This window comes from Populus trichocarpa, chromosome 18, assembly GCF_000002775.5.
Source record: "Populus trichocarpa isolate Nisqually-1 chromosome 18, P.trichocarpa_v4.1, whole genome shotgun sequence".
NCBI lineage: Eukaryota > Viridiplantae > Streptophyta > Magnoliopsida > Malpighiales > Salicaceae > Populus > Populus trichocarpa.
In genome coordinates, this window is record NC_037302.2 from 1,455,979 (window position 1) to 1,473,306 (window position 17,328).

The window sequence follows — 17,328 nt, forward strand, 5'->3', positions numbered from 1 at the left end:
CATGTTCATGTATGATTTGAAAAATAGATTATTTAACCTTTTTGGCAATTTTATTTACATATATGCCCTAGCAGCATACTTTTTTTTACTATTTTTGTTTAATGACATCAGGCAAATTATAGAAACCTCTCTGGGCTTACATGTAGATATGTCATGATGTTCATTTGTGGCAATAAAGTTATAGATTTTCTTCAATTATTTTGTGGCGTGTCCATGTAAAGCAAGAAGGAATTAATAGTCTTAATTTATTTGGAAAGGTAGTGAATTTAGGGGAGAATAAAATCTTGCAGAAATATGAAGGGCTAATTAATCCAAAATCATCATTAATTAACTTATTTTGTAATTAATTACTAGAAGAACATAAACAAAAAAAAAAACTTTAATTGTTATAATTTTGGACAAAAGGTAGGTCAAATAACGGCTGTTTATTTCTCCGTGTTCTTACACTTGTCATTGCCTTGTAAGGGAATCGGCTGACAAGTTTCATGTGCGGCCAAATCAGTTTCCATTTTTGGATTCCCTCGAACTAGTCCCCAAACTATTCACCGATTCTTAGTTGGGTCCTCAAACTATTTTGTTCTCAATTGGGTTTTTTACTGGCTTTGTATTTGTATAGGTAGTGTTTGGCTTTGTATTTGTTTAGGTAGTGTTTGGTTAGGATAGAAAAGACGCAGACAGTGAGGACATAAACAGTCAGAGACAGATAATGGCGCAAAACATGAAAGGCAGGAAAGACATACCCTTTTTTCTCTGTTATCCATATCTCTTCTGTCCTGATAGGATAACCAAACTAGATAATTGTTGGGTGTTATGCTAGGTGTTGAATTAATTTTTTATTGAACATAGAATAAATTTTTATGCGTTGTTAATATATTTTTTAGCGGGGAAAAAATTAAACTATTTTAGAGTTAACTTGATGTGATTTGATTAATTTTACAGGTCTAAAATTAACTCAAATGACTAGTAAAAATATAACTCAATTAAAAAAAATAAAAATAATATTTTTTAAAAAATATTACGATTATAATATATTGGATTTACTCGAATCAATTCGGGTTAACTTGTTATATTTTTTATCCAGATCATCAGATCTTGATAACATTATAGAAAATAATTAAAAAAATTATTAAACTTAATTTTTAATCTACTCAATACTTAATGGTAAAATTAAAATAATTTTTTATGGCATACAAAAAAAATTCAATTATTTTAATTTGTTAATATAAAAATATTTTTTTATAAAAAAAAAACATTATTTTCAACCCATACCGTTGTTCAAACACCCTCTTATTTTAATATGCTAAATTCTACGTTGGAATCGATAGGAACTGAAAATAGAACAGGAATTCTTTATCTTCTGAAATACTGCTTGTTCACCATCTAAAAAAGATTATTGAAATTTAATGGCTCCCTCTCAAGGGACAGGAGCGGTAAAGGGAAGCTAAACAACAGATAAGGATACATAAGATCAAATATTCAAATAAAAACTAACAATCTTCCAAAAGACAAGAAAAACAATTACTTTCTATTGATTGAATCATTTTTCTGTTGATTGAAAATAAAAATTCAAACGTTGTGAACATGTTTTCTAGCGGGGAAAAAAAACTACTTTGGGGTTGACCTAATGTGATTTTGTTAAATTTATAGGTTTGACTAAAAAATCAAGATAATATATTTCTTAAAATATTAAGATGATATCATATTAGATTTACTCAGATCAACTTAGATTAACATGTCAAATCTCTAACCTATGTCATTAGATAGTGATAACCTTGTATAAAATAATTAAAAAAAAATTATTAAGTCCAATTTTTAATTAACTCAATGTTTAATAATAAGATTGAAAACAAGATTCAATTAGAAAAATGAGCCGAGTCAATTCAGGTTGACCTGTCGAACCCGAGTCATGAGATTGAAATAACCCTATAGAAAAAAAATCAAAATAAATTATGAAGTTCAATTCTCAGTCAAACCAATGTCACAAGATGAAATTTTAAAAAAAATCAATTAGAAAAAAAACACAGAAAACCATATGAGTTAATCAACCAAACTCATGACCCGACCTATAAAGCCAAGATAATCTTATAAAAAAATTAAAACAAATTATGAAACCTAATTTTCAATCAACTTAGTATTAAAGGGTGAAATTAAAAAAAATAATAAAAAAAAGAAAAAAAAAACTCAAGGCAACTGGGCTAACCCTCGACCTGAGTCATGAGATTATGATGGCCCTATAGAAAACAAATAAAAACAATATGAAGCTCAATTCTCAGTCAATCAAATATTAAAAGATTAAATTGAAAAAACAAAAAAATATCCCGAGTCAATATGGGTTATCCCGTAATCCGTAGGTCATGAGATCAAGATAATTTCATAGAAAGAAAATTAAAACAAAATTATGAATTCAAATTCTTAATCAACTCAACGTTGAACGATGAAATTGCAAAAAAATATATTCAATTAAAAAAAAAACGCATGTCAATCAGGACAACATGTTGGATCTACTCATATCAACTCAAGTTAACTTACCAAATCCCCGACCCATGTCATCAAACCTAATAACCTTATAGAAAGCAAATAAAAAAAATATTAAGCTCAATTTTCAACCAACTCAATGCACAAATTATGAAGTTTAATTTTTAGTCAACTCGATGCCGCAAAATAAAATTAAAAAAATCAATTAAAAAGAGAACACAAAAAACCACTTGAGTTATCCAACCAAAACTTGTGACCCAACATAAGGCTTGGATAACCTCATGGGAAGCAAGCTGAAAATAAATTATAAAACATAATTTCTCATCAACCCAATATTGAATGGTGAAATTAAAAAAAAACATTTAATTAAAAAAAAAAGACAAAAAAAACCTCGAGGCAACTAGGCTAACTCATGACCTGGATAATGAGATTATGATAACCCCATAAAAAATAAAAAAACATAAAACTCAATTCTTAATTAACCAAATATTGAAATATTAAATTAAAAAAAAATCATTTAAAAAAAATAAAAAAATATCCCGAGTCAACCTGAGTTATCATGTCAAACTCGGTTTATGAGACCATGATAACTCCATAAAAAAATAAAAAAAATACGAAGTCAAATTCTTAATCAACTCAATGTTGAATGATAAAATTGAAAAAAAATTCAATTAAAAAAGACAAAAAAACTTAAGTCAATCTGGCTAACCCATAAAATTCGTAACCCATGTCATGAGACCATGATAAACTCATGGTAAGCAAATAAAAAAAACATGAAACTTAATTTTTAATCAACCTAACGTTAAATGATGAAGTTAATAAAAAAAAATATATTAAAAAAAATTACTCTAGTCAACCCAAGTTAACCTGCTAAAACCAAATTATGAAACTTGGATAACTCAATAGAAAACAAATAAAAATAAATTATGAAATCTTATACCTATTAAATCCAATATTTGAGGATAAATTTTTTTTGAAAAAAAATTAAAGAGTAAATTTAATACAAGCTACAAAATGGAGCATTGATCTCCCAAATAATCTATGTAAAGATAAAATTGTGTTCATAAACCTCGTGATAGATGTCGGTGCCACTATTGGCATAATCACTCAAATGATCCATGCACCAAATTAAGAGCTAACTCGACTCGTATGAGGCTTCTCCATTAAAAATATATATCAAAAAAGAAAACATTGGAAGAAGAAAAGTAAAAAATATGGATAGATTAGAATTGCACATACTCTTTCTTTTATTACATGTCCATGCACTATGAGCATGTTTGGGAACACGGTTGAAGCCACATTTCCTTAAATTTCAATTTTTTTTGCTAAACATTATTTTTTTATATTTTCAAATTGTTTTGATGTACTAATGTCAAAAATAATTTTTAAAAATAAAAAAACTTTATTTTGATGCATTTCTAAGCGAAAAGCACTTTGAACCGCCACCGCCACCACAATCCCAAATACACCCATATCATGAGAGATTTATAAAACATTTATTTTGATTAAATCATGATTTCGTTCAATTGTTTCCTTAACGTGTGAGAGTAAAATAGAAATTGAATTCACGAACTCCTATTGAAACTATTGTTCTCCACTCAAATAAAAATTAATTTATAGTTTTGATAAAGTATTTATCAAGAATATTTAGGAATAATACTTAAATATAAACTTTTATAATTAAAACAACTTCAAAGTTTTATTTAAAAAATATTTTTATCTCATGAACTTTATTTACTTTAGACTCATTAATCAAACTTTAATAATTATCGAAGATAAAAAATACCCTTACAAGTTTTGCATGAATTGGATCGTTGTCACATATAACTACTTAATTGCCTATCAAACATATACACTAAGACCTTGTTTGGTTTTGTGATAGCGATTGCTTTTTAAAGTGTTTTTTGCTTTTAAATAATATTTTCTTTTGTTTTTGAAAATTTATTTTTGATGTCAGCATATCAAAATAATTTAAAATCATAAAAAAATAATTTGAAGTAAAAAAAATATATTTAATTTTTTTAAAAATATTTATAAAACACAAAGATAAAAAAACCTCTAGCAAGATATACACGCTCGTCTGGTATTGTGATGATGATTGCTTTTCATAGTGCTTTTTACTTAGAAATATATCGAAATAATATTTTTTTATTTTTTATATCAACACATCAAAATAATATAAATTACAAAAAAATAATTCAAAATAAAAAAATATTAAATTAAAAAAACATTTTTAAAACATAAAAATAGGATATTTAGACGACCTGACTTTAAAGAACCAATAAAGAGAGAGAGCCATTGTTGATGCCTAACCACTGCCCACTGATGATTGGAACACGTTGGGCCGCTAGATTCGTCCTGGCTGGATGATCACAATGATGTTAGACCAAGCGTCATCGGACTTTGTGCGTGTGTTGACATTGCGGCTGTGTTTATAGTAAAACACAATTTATAAGTGTTTGGTTAGATATTAACCACACTTTTATTGTTGTGGGTCCTACCCAAAATTGAGGCTGGAACTCAATTTCTTTAAAAGCAATTTGGATTTGCTTTTCGGGCGTTTTCTCCTCTCTTCTTCACCGACATTACAAATTATTACTAGCTGGTCATCGTCATTTTGCTTTAGTAAACTTCCCAGAACCGCGCGTAGGGTAGCATGCTCCCCTTCTCCTTCTTCTGCTGCATGGAGACAATTTCCACTTTGCAGAACAGTGGAAAGTGAATTAATCCACTCTCCACTATTCACGTGAACAGTGGAGAGCATCTCCACCATGGTTGTTAAAAATGCGTTTTAACTAGTAAAATCATCCGATTTTACGAGTTTAAACACAAAAAAAGTGTAGAATCGGGGTTAAAACTCGAAAACCAGCAAAATCGAGTTGACTCGGTCAAACTCGCATAAAAACGGGTTGACTCGTAAAAAACATAAAAAACGTAATGATTCCACGAGTTAATAAAAAAATTCACTTTCACCGTTTCACGCCTTCACACTCACGGTTTCACTTCACCAAAAGGCAAATGCAGAGTTGCAGAGGGCAGACAATTAGAAATGCAAAATTGCAAAGCACCAATCTCTTTCCAGTTTCCAAGTCCCCATCTCCCACTCTCCCCGTCTCCCTGACCTGACTCCTTTTCCCTTTTCCCTTTTCCCTTTCCCCTTTCCCCTTTCCCCAGCAATTTAAGAAATCAATTTCCCCCGATCCGGAGCATTCTTGGCGAGACGAAGGTAAGAATTGATTCCCAATCCCAAGCTTTGTTTTTTCTGTCTAATGGTGGTGATTAGAGACAAAAATTATCTAGGTATTTTGTGAATCTGAGTTTATCTTCTGGGTATTCTACTATTACTTGGTTTGCTGCTGGGTATTTTTTCGGAGGAGAAGTGGTGCTGCACTGCTCTGTGTTCACCTATGCTCTGTTTCATCTTGCATTCTTGCTTGCTTTGGTGTTGCAGATTCTGCAATTTTGCATAAACAACAAAGCAACGAAGCAGATTTCCAGGATTGCACTCTTGTCAAGGTCACTTTCCATTATCTTTAACTAAGCTTCTTAATTATATGTAATTTGTCTACGTATTCTGTGAATGTGTTTAATTGCTTGCTTGCTGTTTTTGTGTGTTGTAATTTCTTGTAACTAAGCTTCTTGATTGTCGGTTCTCAATGTGTTAAGGTCAGTCTTGGATTGGAATGCCTTTTGCAGTGCTTCTGTTGCTTTTTTGTGAATTGTAAATCGTTAGATTACATGTTGTCACCTGCCATACTTCTGTAGTTTAAATACTGGGAAACAAACATTTCAATTCCTTTGGCAATTGGCACTGTATTTGGTGGCAGCAGGGCAATTGATGCTAAGAGCCTTGCCTGGCGTCTTTGTTGTTGTTGTTCTTTGTTGTTGTTCTTATTGACAGAAATGCATCATTTTGCTGAGACTTTGGCTTATACAGTTTTTACCTTGTTGAATTAGCCAGGTTGAATGTGAATAAGTGACAGAACTGTAACAAAAAATAATTGCTCTAATCCTGCTATTAGCCAGGTTAAATGTGAATTAGCCAAGTTGAATGTGAAATGATAATCTGCAATTGTTTGAGTGTAAAAACAAAACAGTGAGGATTGAGGAACATAATCTCCTTCAACATTCTTGAATTTACTTGATATGGTCTTATGCAATAAGGTTTTAAAGCTGATATTACCAAATAGAGCTGGTTTCAACTTACGGTTTTTACTCTGCAGCCATGTCAAGAGAGCATCCTAATACAGTTCTATTTTCCCCATACCTGCCATGCAAATGTGTGCTGAATAGCCAAATGATTCTTGAACTGCAGGTTACATGGCATCTAAAAAAACTACCAGTGGCAATATACTTGACGTGGGATGGCAATATGGTATAGATGTTGATAAGAATTCAAGAAGAGTGCAGTGCAAGTATTGTCAGAAAATTATCAGTGGAGGTATTTACCGTTTCAAGCATCATTTGGCTTGCACTCGAAAGGATGTTGAGCCATGCCAGCAAGTACCAGAAGATATAAAGAAGATGATGTTGAATGTTTTGGTGAAAAATCAAGAAGCAACTGAGAAGAAAAGCAAGGCTTTCCAATATATTGGAAAAGATGAAGATAATGATGTAGGGAATGAAATTACCTCAGTGGACAAAGGAAAGAGAGTAGCAAGTGGGAGTGGAAGTACACAAACCACCATCAAGCAGCTGCTAAAAAGGGATCTTAGAGAAGAAGCATGTCGATAAATTGCAAGATTTTTCTACCCCAGTGCAATTCCATTTAACTGTGTGAAAAACCCTGAATTTGTTAAGGCACTTGAATTGGTTGCAAAGCATAGGCCAGGTTTTAAGCCTCCATCCTACCATGATATTAGAGAGAAATATTTAAAGCAAGAAGTAGATCACACGATAAACTTGCTTGAGGAGTACAAGTTAGAATGGAAAAAAACAGGTTGCTCAATAATGTCTGATGGATGGACTGATAAGAAAAGGGGTTCTATTTGCAACTTTTTGGTTAATAGTCCTAAAGGGACAATTTATTTTATCATCGGTAGATACCTCTAATATATCTAAGACTGCTGATAAGGTATTTGAGATGTTGGATGCTATTATGGAGAGGATTGGAGAGGAAAATGTGGTGCAAGTAGTCTCTGACAATGCTGCAAATTATAAGGCAGCAGGGCAATTGTTGATGGGAAAAAGAAAAAGATTGTTTTGGACACCATGTGCTGCCCATTGTATTGACTTGATATTGGAAGATTTTGAGAAGAAAGTAGAGGTCCATCAAGTAACTATTGCTAATGGGAGGAGAATCACCTCATACATATATTCAAGAACTATTCTCATTTCCATGCTCAGACACTTTACAAAAGGGAAGGATTTGATTAGGCCTGCTGCCACTAGATTTGCTACTGCATACTTAACTCTTGGATGTTTGAGTGATTGTAAGATATAGTTGATGACAATGTTTACTTCCATCCAGTGGAGGTCATGTAGGTTTTCAAAAACAGAAGAAGGGAAGCGAATTCAAAGTTGTGTTTTGGACATCAAGTTTTGACATGATGTTACTATATGTATTAAGGCAGCATATCCTTTGATAAAAGTTCTTTGATTGGTTGATTCAGATGAGAAACCAGCTATGGGTTTTATATATGAAGCAATGGATCAAGCCAAAGAGAAGATACAAGTGAATTTTAGTTGTGTGAAAAAAAGGTATTGATTATATATCTTGCTAATTATTTATTTACTATTATCAGTTAATTATAATGTTTACCAGTTAGGTCATGTAATGTTGATGATAATATTCTTATTTTTATTTTGTAGTTATATGCCTACATGGAATATCATTGATGCAAGATGGGAACTTCAACTTCACAGACCTTTACATGCAGCAGCATATTATTTGAATCCTCATTATCATTATAATTCTAATTTTAAAGTTAATGCCAACATTAAAATTGGATTATATCAATGCTTAGAAAGGATGGTGCCCGATGCAAGTGAAAGGTGTAAAATTGACTTGCAACTTGATTCATTCAAGGATGCAAGTGGGTTGTTCGGTATTGAGGCTGCCAAGATAACAAGGGATAAAAAGACTCCAGCTAAATGGTGAGATTCTTATGGGGATGAATGTCCAGAGCTACAAAAATTTACAATTCGAGTTCTAAGTTTGACTTGTAGTTCATCTGGATGCGAGCGAAACTGGAGTGCATTTGAGATGGTAAGTTTTTTTCTTTTTAATTTTAATGTTTTTATATTTTATAAGAATCTTATATGGTATTAATTTGAATTGCTTACATAGGTTCATACAAAACGAAGAAATCAGTTTGCACCAGAAAAAAAATGAATGACTTGGTATTTGTAATGTGCAATCTGAAATTAAATGATAACCAAGTCAAAAAGCAAGCTAATGATTTTGGTGAAGTTTTTGATCATCTCTCATCTGATGATGATTGGATAACCGAGGGAGAGAAACATGATGGTTCATCCAGCTTTGATTTGCTTGGTGTCATTGAATAGTGCAACACGAAGGAAAAACGGTAAAGAAGATGAAAGTGATGATGAAGAAAATCTTAATGATGTTGGGATGGAGTGTCATGGAACTGAAAATGATTTAGAGATTCAAAATGATGTCAATCCAGATAATTCAAGGAGCTTGGAGTTAAATATTGTTGACAATATTGGTGTTGGTCCTGGTACTAGTAGTAGCACTAATGTTCCTAATATCGGTGCTGGTACTAGTAGTAGCACTAATGTTCCTTTAAATGGTAATGATTTTGATGACTGTTTAAGGAATAATGAGGGAGACAAAGGCAATGATGGTGTGTTTAGTTTACATGACATACCTACAGACTGTTTGTTTTAGGTGTGTTAACTTTTAGTTATTGAAATACTATGGACATGTATGAATTTTTATTTGAATTATGTATTTTAAGATGTTTGGATATTTGTATTATTTATTTTACTTTTATTTGAATTATGTATTTTTAGATGTTTGGATATTTGTATTGTTTAAAATATTTTACTTGTGATTTTACGATTTTTAGTTAAAAAATTTTACTTCCGATTTTACGATTCGAGTTTACGAGTCGAGTTTATATTGCATGTTCCGTGTCGTGTCAAAAAAGTGTTTTTGACAACCTTGATCTCCACTATTTGTTCTGTTTATTTTAAACTTTTATTTGAGGTAACTTTACGCCGAGTTACTCAAGAGTAATGCAAGAGTAACTGAATAAAGCTGTCTTTGTATTTCTAGGATGGATTAACTGGCCTGTTTAGTTTCAACTAGCAGTTATTGCATTTTAAAAGGTTTCCTTTTTTTCTTTTTGAGAGTGAGTTAATTCACTCTCCATTGTTCACTTTGCATGTGAACAATGGAGAGCGTCTCCACTGTTTATGGGTCAAACCTAATCCGGTCTAAACCTAAATGTATTAGACCGGGTCCGACTCAGTAAAATAAAAAAATCCAACAAAATTTCTCAGATATTGTGTTTTATTTAAAAAACTAGTGTTTAACATTATTCAATAGCACTGCATAATTACATTAGAAGGAGATCGCATGATGACGTAGCATTTGCAGAATTTGATTGCAATCCTAATTTTATTCCTGATGATATTTTACCTGATGCTATTGCGCGCTCAGGAAGCCATGGAAACTATAGTCCTTGTTGAATGGATTTCGTATGTGATGGAATTGCATATAGTTTAATGGAACAATAAAAAACACTTTATATAAAGTATTGTTTATTTCATAATGTAATAGCAGTAGTTAAATCTACAACATTTCAATTAAAAACCATTAATATTAATATATGTCTTTTTTAGTTATTTTATAACCTCAATTTGAAAAGCATTCTTAACAAAATATATTAAATTACTTTTTGTTCAATCCCAATTTCAACTACAGTTTTAACCAAACACATATTTTACCAAACCAACCTCAACTAAAAGTGCTTTTTATAAAACAATTTTTTTTCAAAGTACAACCACAAAAACTACCACAGTATCAAACACACGTGCGCCGCTTAAAATTCAACACGATTTGAAGAATATTTCAGTCCATGTTTTGTGTATTGTCTTTAGATTTAGTCTTTCAAATTCTGATAAAGGTGATTGGATACTTAATTTTCAATTTCAATTCATATATAAATGGATTTTTGATGAATTTACGCATGGATCTATGTTTATTATGACTCTTTGTATGCATGTTTGTAACTTGTATGGATTGTGAGCTTATAGGGGTTTAATTGAAATTTCAAATGGATTCAATCGGGGTTAATTAAATACAATAAAACTCGAGACTATTAAATTTATTTAATCTGCTCGAGGGTTTAAATTTAATTGTATTGATATGTACATGCATAAAACTTGATCTCAAATCTCTTAATCGCTTTCCTAATCGTTCTCTTAATCTCGGTATATAATATTATAATTTATTATAATTATTTTTTATTTTATTAATGATCAAGAATAATGGTGATTGACAATATACGTGTGTGTATGCGCACACTTTTCATTGTACAGTATTTTTCTGTTTATCCTTTTATGTTTTTTCAATTTAATATTTTTTTTTCAATGATTTAGTCATAATTGAAGATCAATTGATTTTGATTTTCTATAAAAATATAAGATTGAAAGAAAAATGACCTAAATAAAAAAAAAAAGCGTTGAACATGGGTGGTATGTCATGAGTTTCGTAAAAGATGCATTTTAATCCTTGAACTTTAAAAATCACACAGATTATATAATTTCAGCACCTCAATATTTTTCCAATTCAATCACATATCTTGATTTACATTTATATCTTGATTTTTTAAATTTTATTTTTAGATATTATTAATTATTTTTTATTTATTTATTTACATACATAGCTCTTGATTTATTTAATTACATGTATGTATAAAAAAAATTTATTTGAACTTTGATTTTTTAAACTACGGGAATATGTTGAAAAATCTACATATATAATTTTTTATAAAAAATAAAAATATTAAACTCATAATGCAACGGGGTCTATATCTAGTGTGTGTGTGTACACACACGGTAAAGAAACCATCGAGGAGCTTATTTGGTCAATGATGAAGTCAGCATTGACTAGCCTTGTTTTTTTGTTTCTTTGGATATTTGATCATAATTTGCAATCTTAGATACAGGATTCCAGACCAATTATATTTTAATGATGACGTGGTTGTTGTTCTTGGTGGTATTTTTTCATGCCATTAATGTATTTTTATTTGCAGATTTTTTTTAAGAAAAAAAATGAAACTGGATCCTGGGCTCGATTTTATTTCTGAATTAATTTGCGTGGCAAGTTGATATGTGCTCAAAGTTCATGTTTTTATATTTTGTAAACCTTTTTATATTTTATTTTTTTTCCTTTTTATTTTTGTACTTTGAAATGGAAGTTTGGGTTTAAAAACCAAATTTATATTGTATTTTGGACATGGGCTTTTAATTCGCAACTAGGTGATATTGAGCCCTGAAATTTTTATCATTTTTGTGGTGGTTTTTAAAAGTATTTTATTATTTGAAAACATATCAAAATATTTATTTTTATTTTTAACACAGCACAGTAAAATCATAAAAATATACAAAAAATATTAATAATATTTTTCTAAAAGAATCACAATATTATACCTGTTTAGAAATATGGTTACGGTTGTTTTTCAAAATGTTTTTCATTTAGAAATGTATTAAAATAATATTTTTTATTTTTTAAAATTATTTTTGAAATCAGCGCATCAAAATGATCTAAAATTACTAAAAAAAATTAACTTTTTTTAAAAATACAAAAAACAAATAGGAATAAGCTACAACCACTCGAAACACGATTGAAGAGGCATCAATACCGCCTCTACCACTTCGAGCATAAGCGCAAGAAGGAGGCACGTGAAGTCAGCAAATCCTCCGAGAGAGGCAAGAAGGTCTTCTGTCTTTCATGTCTTTTTTTTTTATCTTTCTTGAATTTATTGTTTCATGTTTGCTAAGGTGACTGTTTTTGTTTTTTTGTGGTTGGACGAATGTTTCACCCGAAATCAATAGATAATTGTCCAAATAATATTTTTTAATTTTTTAAAACTTACTTTACACATCAGATCCAAAAAAAAAACTATAAAAATTAATTTCAAACAATTTTTTTTTAAAATTTTCATATAAAACAGGTTGAGCCGAAGCCTTAGTAATGGCCCAAAAACACACAGACAAGTAGTAAAAAGATAGACAGGGCAACTAATTAAAAGTTGGTCAGGAATATTTGTGACAATAAGCCTGGCTTTGTTTCAACCCTTAGCCTTCCACAAAACAAGAAATCATCCTTATGCTATGTTTTACAAGCCGAAAGCAAATGCTACAAAATATGCATGTCACTAGACTCGCCACTCTTCTTTTATACAAACAAGTACGTGAAGCTTGGAAGCACCATATGACTAGTTGATTGTACCGGTGAACTTAAAAGATGGCAGTTCATGCAGCTTATTGTAGAGGTATGCCACTTATTCTAACATTTTACAAGCCAAATTGTGAATCAACCCATAGCGTAGGAAGGGGCAGGTAAGTTGATTACTGTACTCTTGATCTTCGTCATCATGTTAATACTATTGGTGATTCCCTGGGAACCGATTCCACTGTCCTTCAATCCCTGCACAAAGCAAGCAACAATTGAGCATATCCAGCGACCGGTTTTGGATAGCAAGAAGATCATTCAGACCCGGGTTAGCTAGTCTGCAATTATCGTAAGAAAGGGTCCAAAAGAGAGGATATTAAACAAGTTTAAAGGATAATTAATTTGGAAATCATGTTTTCGCTCCCTTCCAATGTAGTTGCTCCGATCCATTCATGCTCAATAGAAAGGCGGTGTGTATCCAGAACTCAGAAAGGTATTTCAATTGATGTGAATAGACTATACTAGAAAGAGTCACGAAATCAACCAGCAAATCCTGAAAATGGGATGGAAAATTCACCTGGAATGGGAAATGATCAGGTCCACGAGCTGGTGCGGAATTGATCTGCACTGTTCCTGTCTCCATAGCATCACTAATTAAAATTGCTTTGTTTATATCTCTTGTAAAGATGCATCCCTGTAATCAAACAAGAGTTTAGAATCTTCAAATATAAAAATTATTTATTACAAATGCAAAAAAGGAAAGACCAAGTGTGTACTTGGCAAAAATAAAATGATATTTCTTTGATACACCAAAAGAACCTGCATGGATGAGCAAAGGATGGCAACATTATACCTGAAGACCAAAATTGCTAGCATTGCTGTGGTAGATAGCTTCTTCAATAGAGTTTATTCTGATAACTGGTAAAACTGGACCAAAAGGCTCTTCCCAAGCAATCCTCATATCAGGCCGGACGTTATCTAACAACAATGGCCATATTAGGTTGCCCTCCCGCTTATACTCTTGACAGAATGTTGCCCCTTTCTGCTTGGCATCCATGACCAGTCCTTCAATGAAGTTTGCAGAAGACTCTGTAACAACTGGAGTAATATCACAGTCATCCTCAGGTGGCCCAACAGTCAGTTTTGCTACTTTAGCTTTAACCTTTTCAACAAGAGTGTCAGCTACCGATTCCATGATGAGGATAACCTTCACAGCCGTGCACCTTTGACCACTGCATAGCAATAATAAATGGTATCAGGCTAGTTTGTAGCTGCAAATTGGGACAAGCAAGGCCAAAACAATATTCGAAGTAGATGTTTCTGTGGCTCAAGAATTTTTTTTTTCCAGTTGGAGCACTTTATATGGAGACTGTAAGGAGTCTTCAAATTGCTGCCTCTGTAGAAACTAACACTCATAAATTAACATGAATGAATCACGCGTGAAAGGATGAAAATGTAAGACTCCTTTAAAAAAAATTACAGATCAAGCGGGTAGTTGACTACTTAAGAAATCTTTTAACCTGTACGAGAAGCCTCCTTTAATGATATTAGCTGCTGCTAAATCCAAATCACCATCTTCTAGGATGATACAAGCATCTTTACCACCTAGTTCCATTTGAAGTGGGATCATCCCAGCCTTCTTTGAGATTGCTATTCCAGTGTCTCCACCTGTAAAACTGAACAAGAATACTCATCAAGTGGGAGAAGACTCTCTTAGCTCGAAAAACCGCAGCAATTTGAAAATTAGAAATGCTTATTTTATCGTGTTCACATTGTGCACCTTATCATTATGATCGCGCAGTATGCCATAAGTCAAAATCAAATAAATTGTGCAATTAGGTTGGATGAGAAGCAGATAAATTTTATGGAGGAGAAAGAATTTCAAAAAATCAAAAAATGTTACCTTATACAGCTAACACCAGGATGCATTGTGAGGAAGTCACCAATCTCTGAACCCTTTCCAGTAACACAGCTAACGAGACCTTTGGGAAAACCAGCCAAGTGAAAGCAATGGACCATGTGTAGTGCAGCCACAGCACCCTGCAAGGAATTAAGGGCGTGCCATAATTTTGACCAGCAAAAGCTGTTATTTGAGCATTCAGAAAAGTCCATTCAGCTAAATTACATAACATGAAAAATACAGTATGTTTACATGATATATGCAACGGGAGGTGGGTGGTTTGAAATCACAGGTTTTAAACTCATACCTGGGTTGGGGGCTTGAGCACGATGGAGTTTCCGGCAATTAGTGCAGGAGCAATTTTTGAGACAGCAAGATTGACAGGATAGTTAAAAGGTGGGATAGCCAAGACAACGCCAAGCGGAATCTGCATGGAGAGGTGTCAATTTAAATAACACAACTAGGGTAAAAGCAGAACGAACAAGAAACTATAAGCATTGCATATTTACTTAGTCCAAGACAAATAACAAGGAAGAGCTTCAACACAGCTTTTTCATTTTTTCTTAAAAAGTAAAACTAATCCCTATACTGGTTTCACATATTTCTAACTTCAAATTTATGTAGGGAGTGAAATTCTAAGGTATTTAATAGGTTCGATTTTTATCTCAATCCTCACAGGATTGGTGCATAATGCTACATCAATAAAATCAAATTGTCTGTCGAATAACATATGCGACAGGGGTGTTCACCCTCACATGTTTGTTCTTTAGTTTTCCTGGATTTGCCTTGTTTTCATGAAAAATGCAATCATGTCTGGTTTTGCCAGGGATGTAGGAACAATTCTAAAGCAGGAAAAATTGATCATGATAACATAAATACCATCATGGCAATATCCCTCATAAACAATAGCGGAGACCATTCTTCAAACATTTGTGATGGGAGGAGGCATGAGAGCCTGCCCTATAGGACAACTTGTGAACAGTAAAAGAACGAGGCTGTTCATTATTGACCTTCATTTTTAAGAAACAACTAATTCAATTCTACAATTTAATATTTCATAAGCAAAAATTACAGGAGGATCTTCCATGGCATTTCCCCCTATATTCCATGGATATGCCCTACACATCATCTATTTTAATATTCCCTTGGAAAAATGTGAAAGACATTGACTTCCATTTGATGACAACGACAATTCAGTGAAGTTCCTCAATCAGTGGGCAAGATGCAGGCCCACTTGGCCACCGAATTTATATGCAAGCATAAATATGATTAAATAATCAAATTCTTACCTAAGGTGTCTTTACCATGTGCTAAAACCAGAATCCAGATTGCTATTAAGAAGAAAACAGGAGTAAGGTTAGTGAATTGTTACCTTTGAAGTGAGGCAGTATTTGGTCCTTTCATTCCCAGGAAAGCTATCAGACACCAGAAATTTCCCTTCTCCAAGAATCCTAACCCCTTCTTCAGCACAGTATGACACCAAATCCCCTGACCTCACCACCTGTATCAAAATCAAACCACATAAATCACACCCCAGAAACTCAATGATGCAAAACACACACCTTCATCACATTTAGATTTGGAAAAACAATAATGGGTGCAATTTGCATACGTGTTATAGACAATAAGATTGCTTCTAAAAATCACTAAACAAGCATTAAGCTTTGCATTTAAACAAGAAATGAAATCCCAATACAAGTAGTCAGGCAACAAATTTCAACAAGTCTTTGTTCTTCATACTTCAGTGACTGCATCTTTAGCCGGTTTCGCAATCTCTTTGACAAGACATTCAGCAATTGGTGCTCGGTGCTCTTTCAATATTGCAGCTGCTTTGTGAAGTAATTCTGCTCTTTTCCACAGTGGAGTCTTGGCCCATGATTTTTGAGCTGTTTTTGCTGCTTCTATGATCTTATTCACCTCTTCTTGAGTACAAGCTGCTCCAATAATAATTCAACAACAAAGTCATTAACATTCAAGCAACCTCATCAAGAAAATACTCAACATGATAATAATCAGTAAAGTTTGGACTATAATTCAACACGATACCATTCCTTATTCTCATAATAAAGTCGTAAGAGTATGGAAATGAGGCATACAGAAGAAGGTAAAAGGCTGATGCAACACAAATTTACCTTGTACCTTGTACTGAGTCTTTCTAGTGGTAGGGTTGATGATGGATACTAATTTTCCTGATGTAGACTTTTTCCACTCACCATCTGAGTAGAACTTAAAAACAGTAGTATCTTCATCAACTAGCTCTGCAAACACTGAAGTTCCTGCCATTTCTTGATGGTTCTTGATTCTTGCCGATCTCTCACGCTTCACCGGGTCTTTATAAAGAAAGGACCTGATGATGATGATGGCTGCTGCTGTGCTGGGGTTTGGAGTAGTAGAGTGCCACGTTTGTTTCACTTGGTCACTTCAACTAGGCGTCCTCTGACTTTTGAGTTTTAGTTTTTGGCAAATAAAGAGTAAGGAAAGAGTGTAATAGAATAATAATATAAATTATATTTTTAATTTTTAATTAGGTGTTTTATAATATTTTAAATTATTAAATTGAGATGATTTTTTGATATTTATTATT

General features: G+C 32.4%; 2 protein-coding genes across 2 annotated transcripts; one reads left to right on the forward strand and one right to left on the reverse strand.

The window, feature by feature from the left end:
* The first annotated feature begins 6,795 nt into the window (after positions 1–6,795).
* Positions 6,796–7,918, forward strand: LOC127904714 (uncharacterized). The gene is made up of 2 exons (XM_052449062.1): positions 6,796–7,147; positions 7,518–7,918. The coding sequence occupies exons 1-2, from the start codon at positions 6,796–6,798 to the stop codon at positions 7,916–7,918; spliced, it is 753 nt and encodes a 250-aa protein (XP_052305022.1).
* A 4,749-nt stretch (positions 7,919–12,667) lies between these two features.
* LOC7458414 (NADP-dependent glyceraldehyde-3-phosphate dehydrogenase) lies at positions 12,668–17,198 on the reverse strand. The gene is made up of 9 exons (XM_002324286.4): positions 16,877–17,198; positions 16,485–16,678; positions 16,117–16,245; positions 15,052–15,171; positions 14,748–14,884; positions 14,365–14,520; positions 13,698–14,076; positions 13,422–13,538; positions 12,668–13,099 (listed from the first exon to the last, which is right to left on the reverse strand). The coding sequence occupies exons 1-9, from the start codon at positions 17,025–17,027 to the stop codon at positions 12,986–12,988; spliced, it is 1,497 nt and encodes a 498-aa protein (XP_002324322.2). The 5' UTR covers positions 17,028–17,198; the 3' UTR covers positions 12,668–12,985.
* Between the last annotated feature and the right edge of the window lie 130 nt (positions 17,199–17,328).

Bases quoted from the DNA above. Each gene is read 5' to 3' on its own strand.
- LOC127904714 (XM_052449062.1), top strand. From the start codon at position 6,796: ATGGCATCTAAAAAAACTACCAGTGGCAATATACTTGACGTGGGATGG. The intron at 7,148-7,517 runs GTACACAAACCA...TATCATCGGTAG, and splicing joins AGTAGCAAGTGGGAGTGGAA to ATACCTCTAATATATCTAAG.
- LOC7458414 (XM_002324286.4), bottom strand. From the start codon at position 17,027: ATGGCAGGAACTTCAGTGTTTGCAGAGCTAGTTGATGAAGATACTACT. The intron at 16,679-16,876 runs GTAAATTTGTGT...TTATTGGAGCAG, and splicing joins GACTCAGTACAAGGTACAAG to CTTGTACTCAAGAAGAGGTG. The intron at 13,539-13,697 runs GTATAATGTTGC...GTTTGATTACAG, and splicing joins CTAGCAATTTTGGTCTTCAG to GGATGCATCTTTACAAGAGA.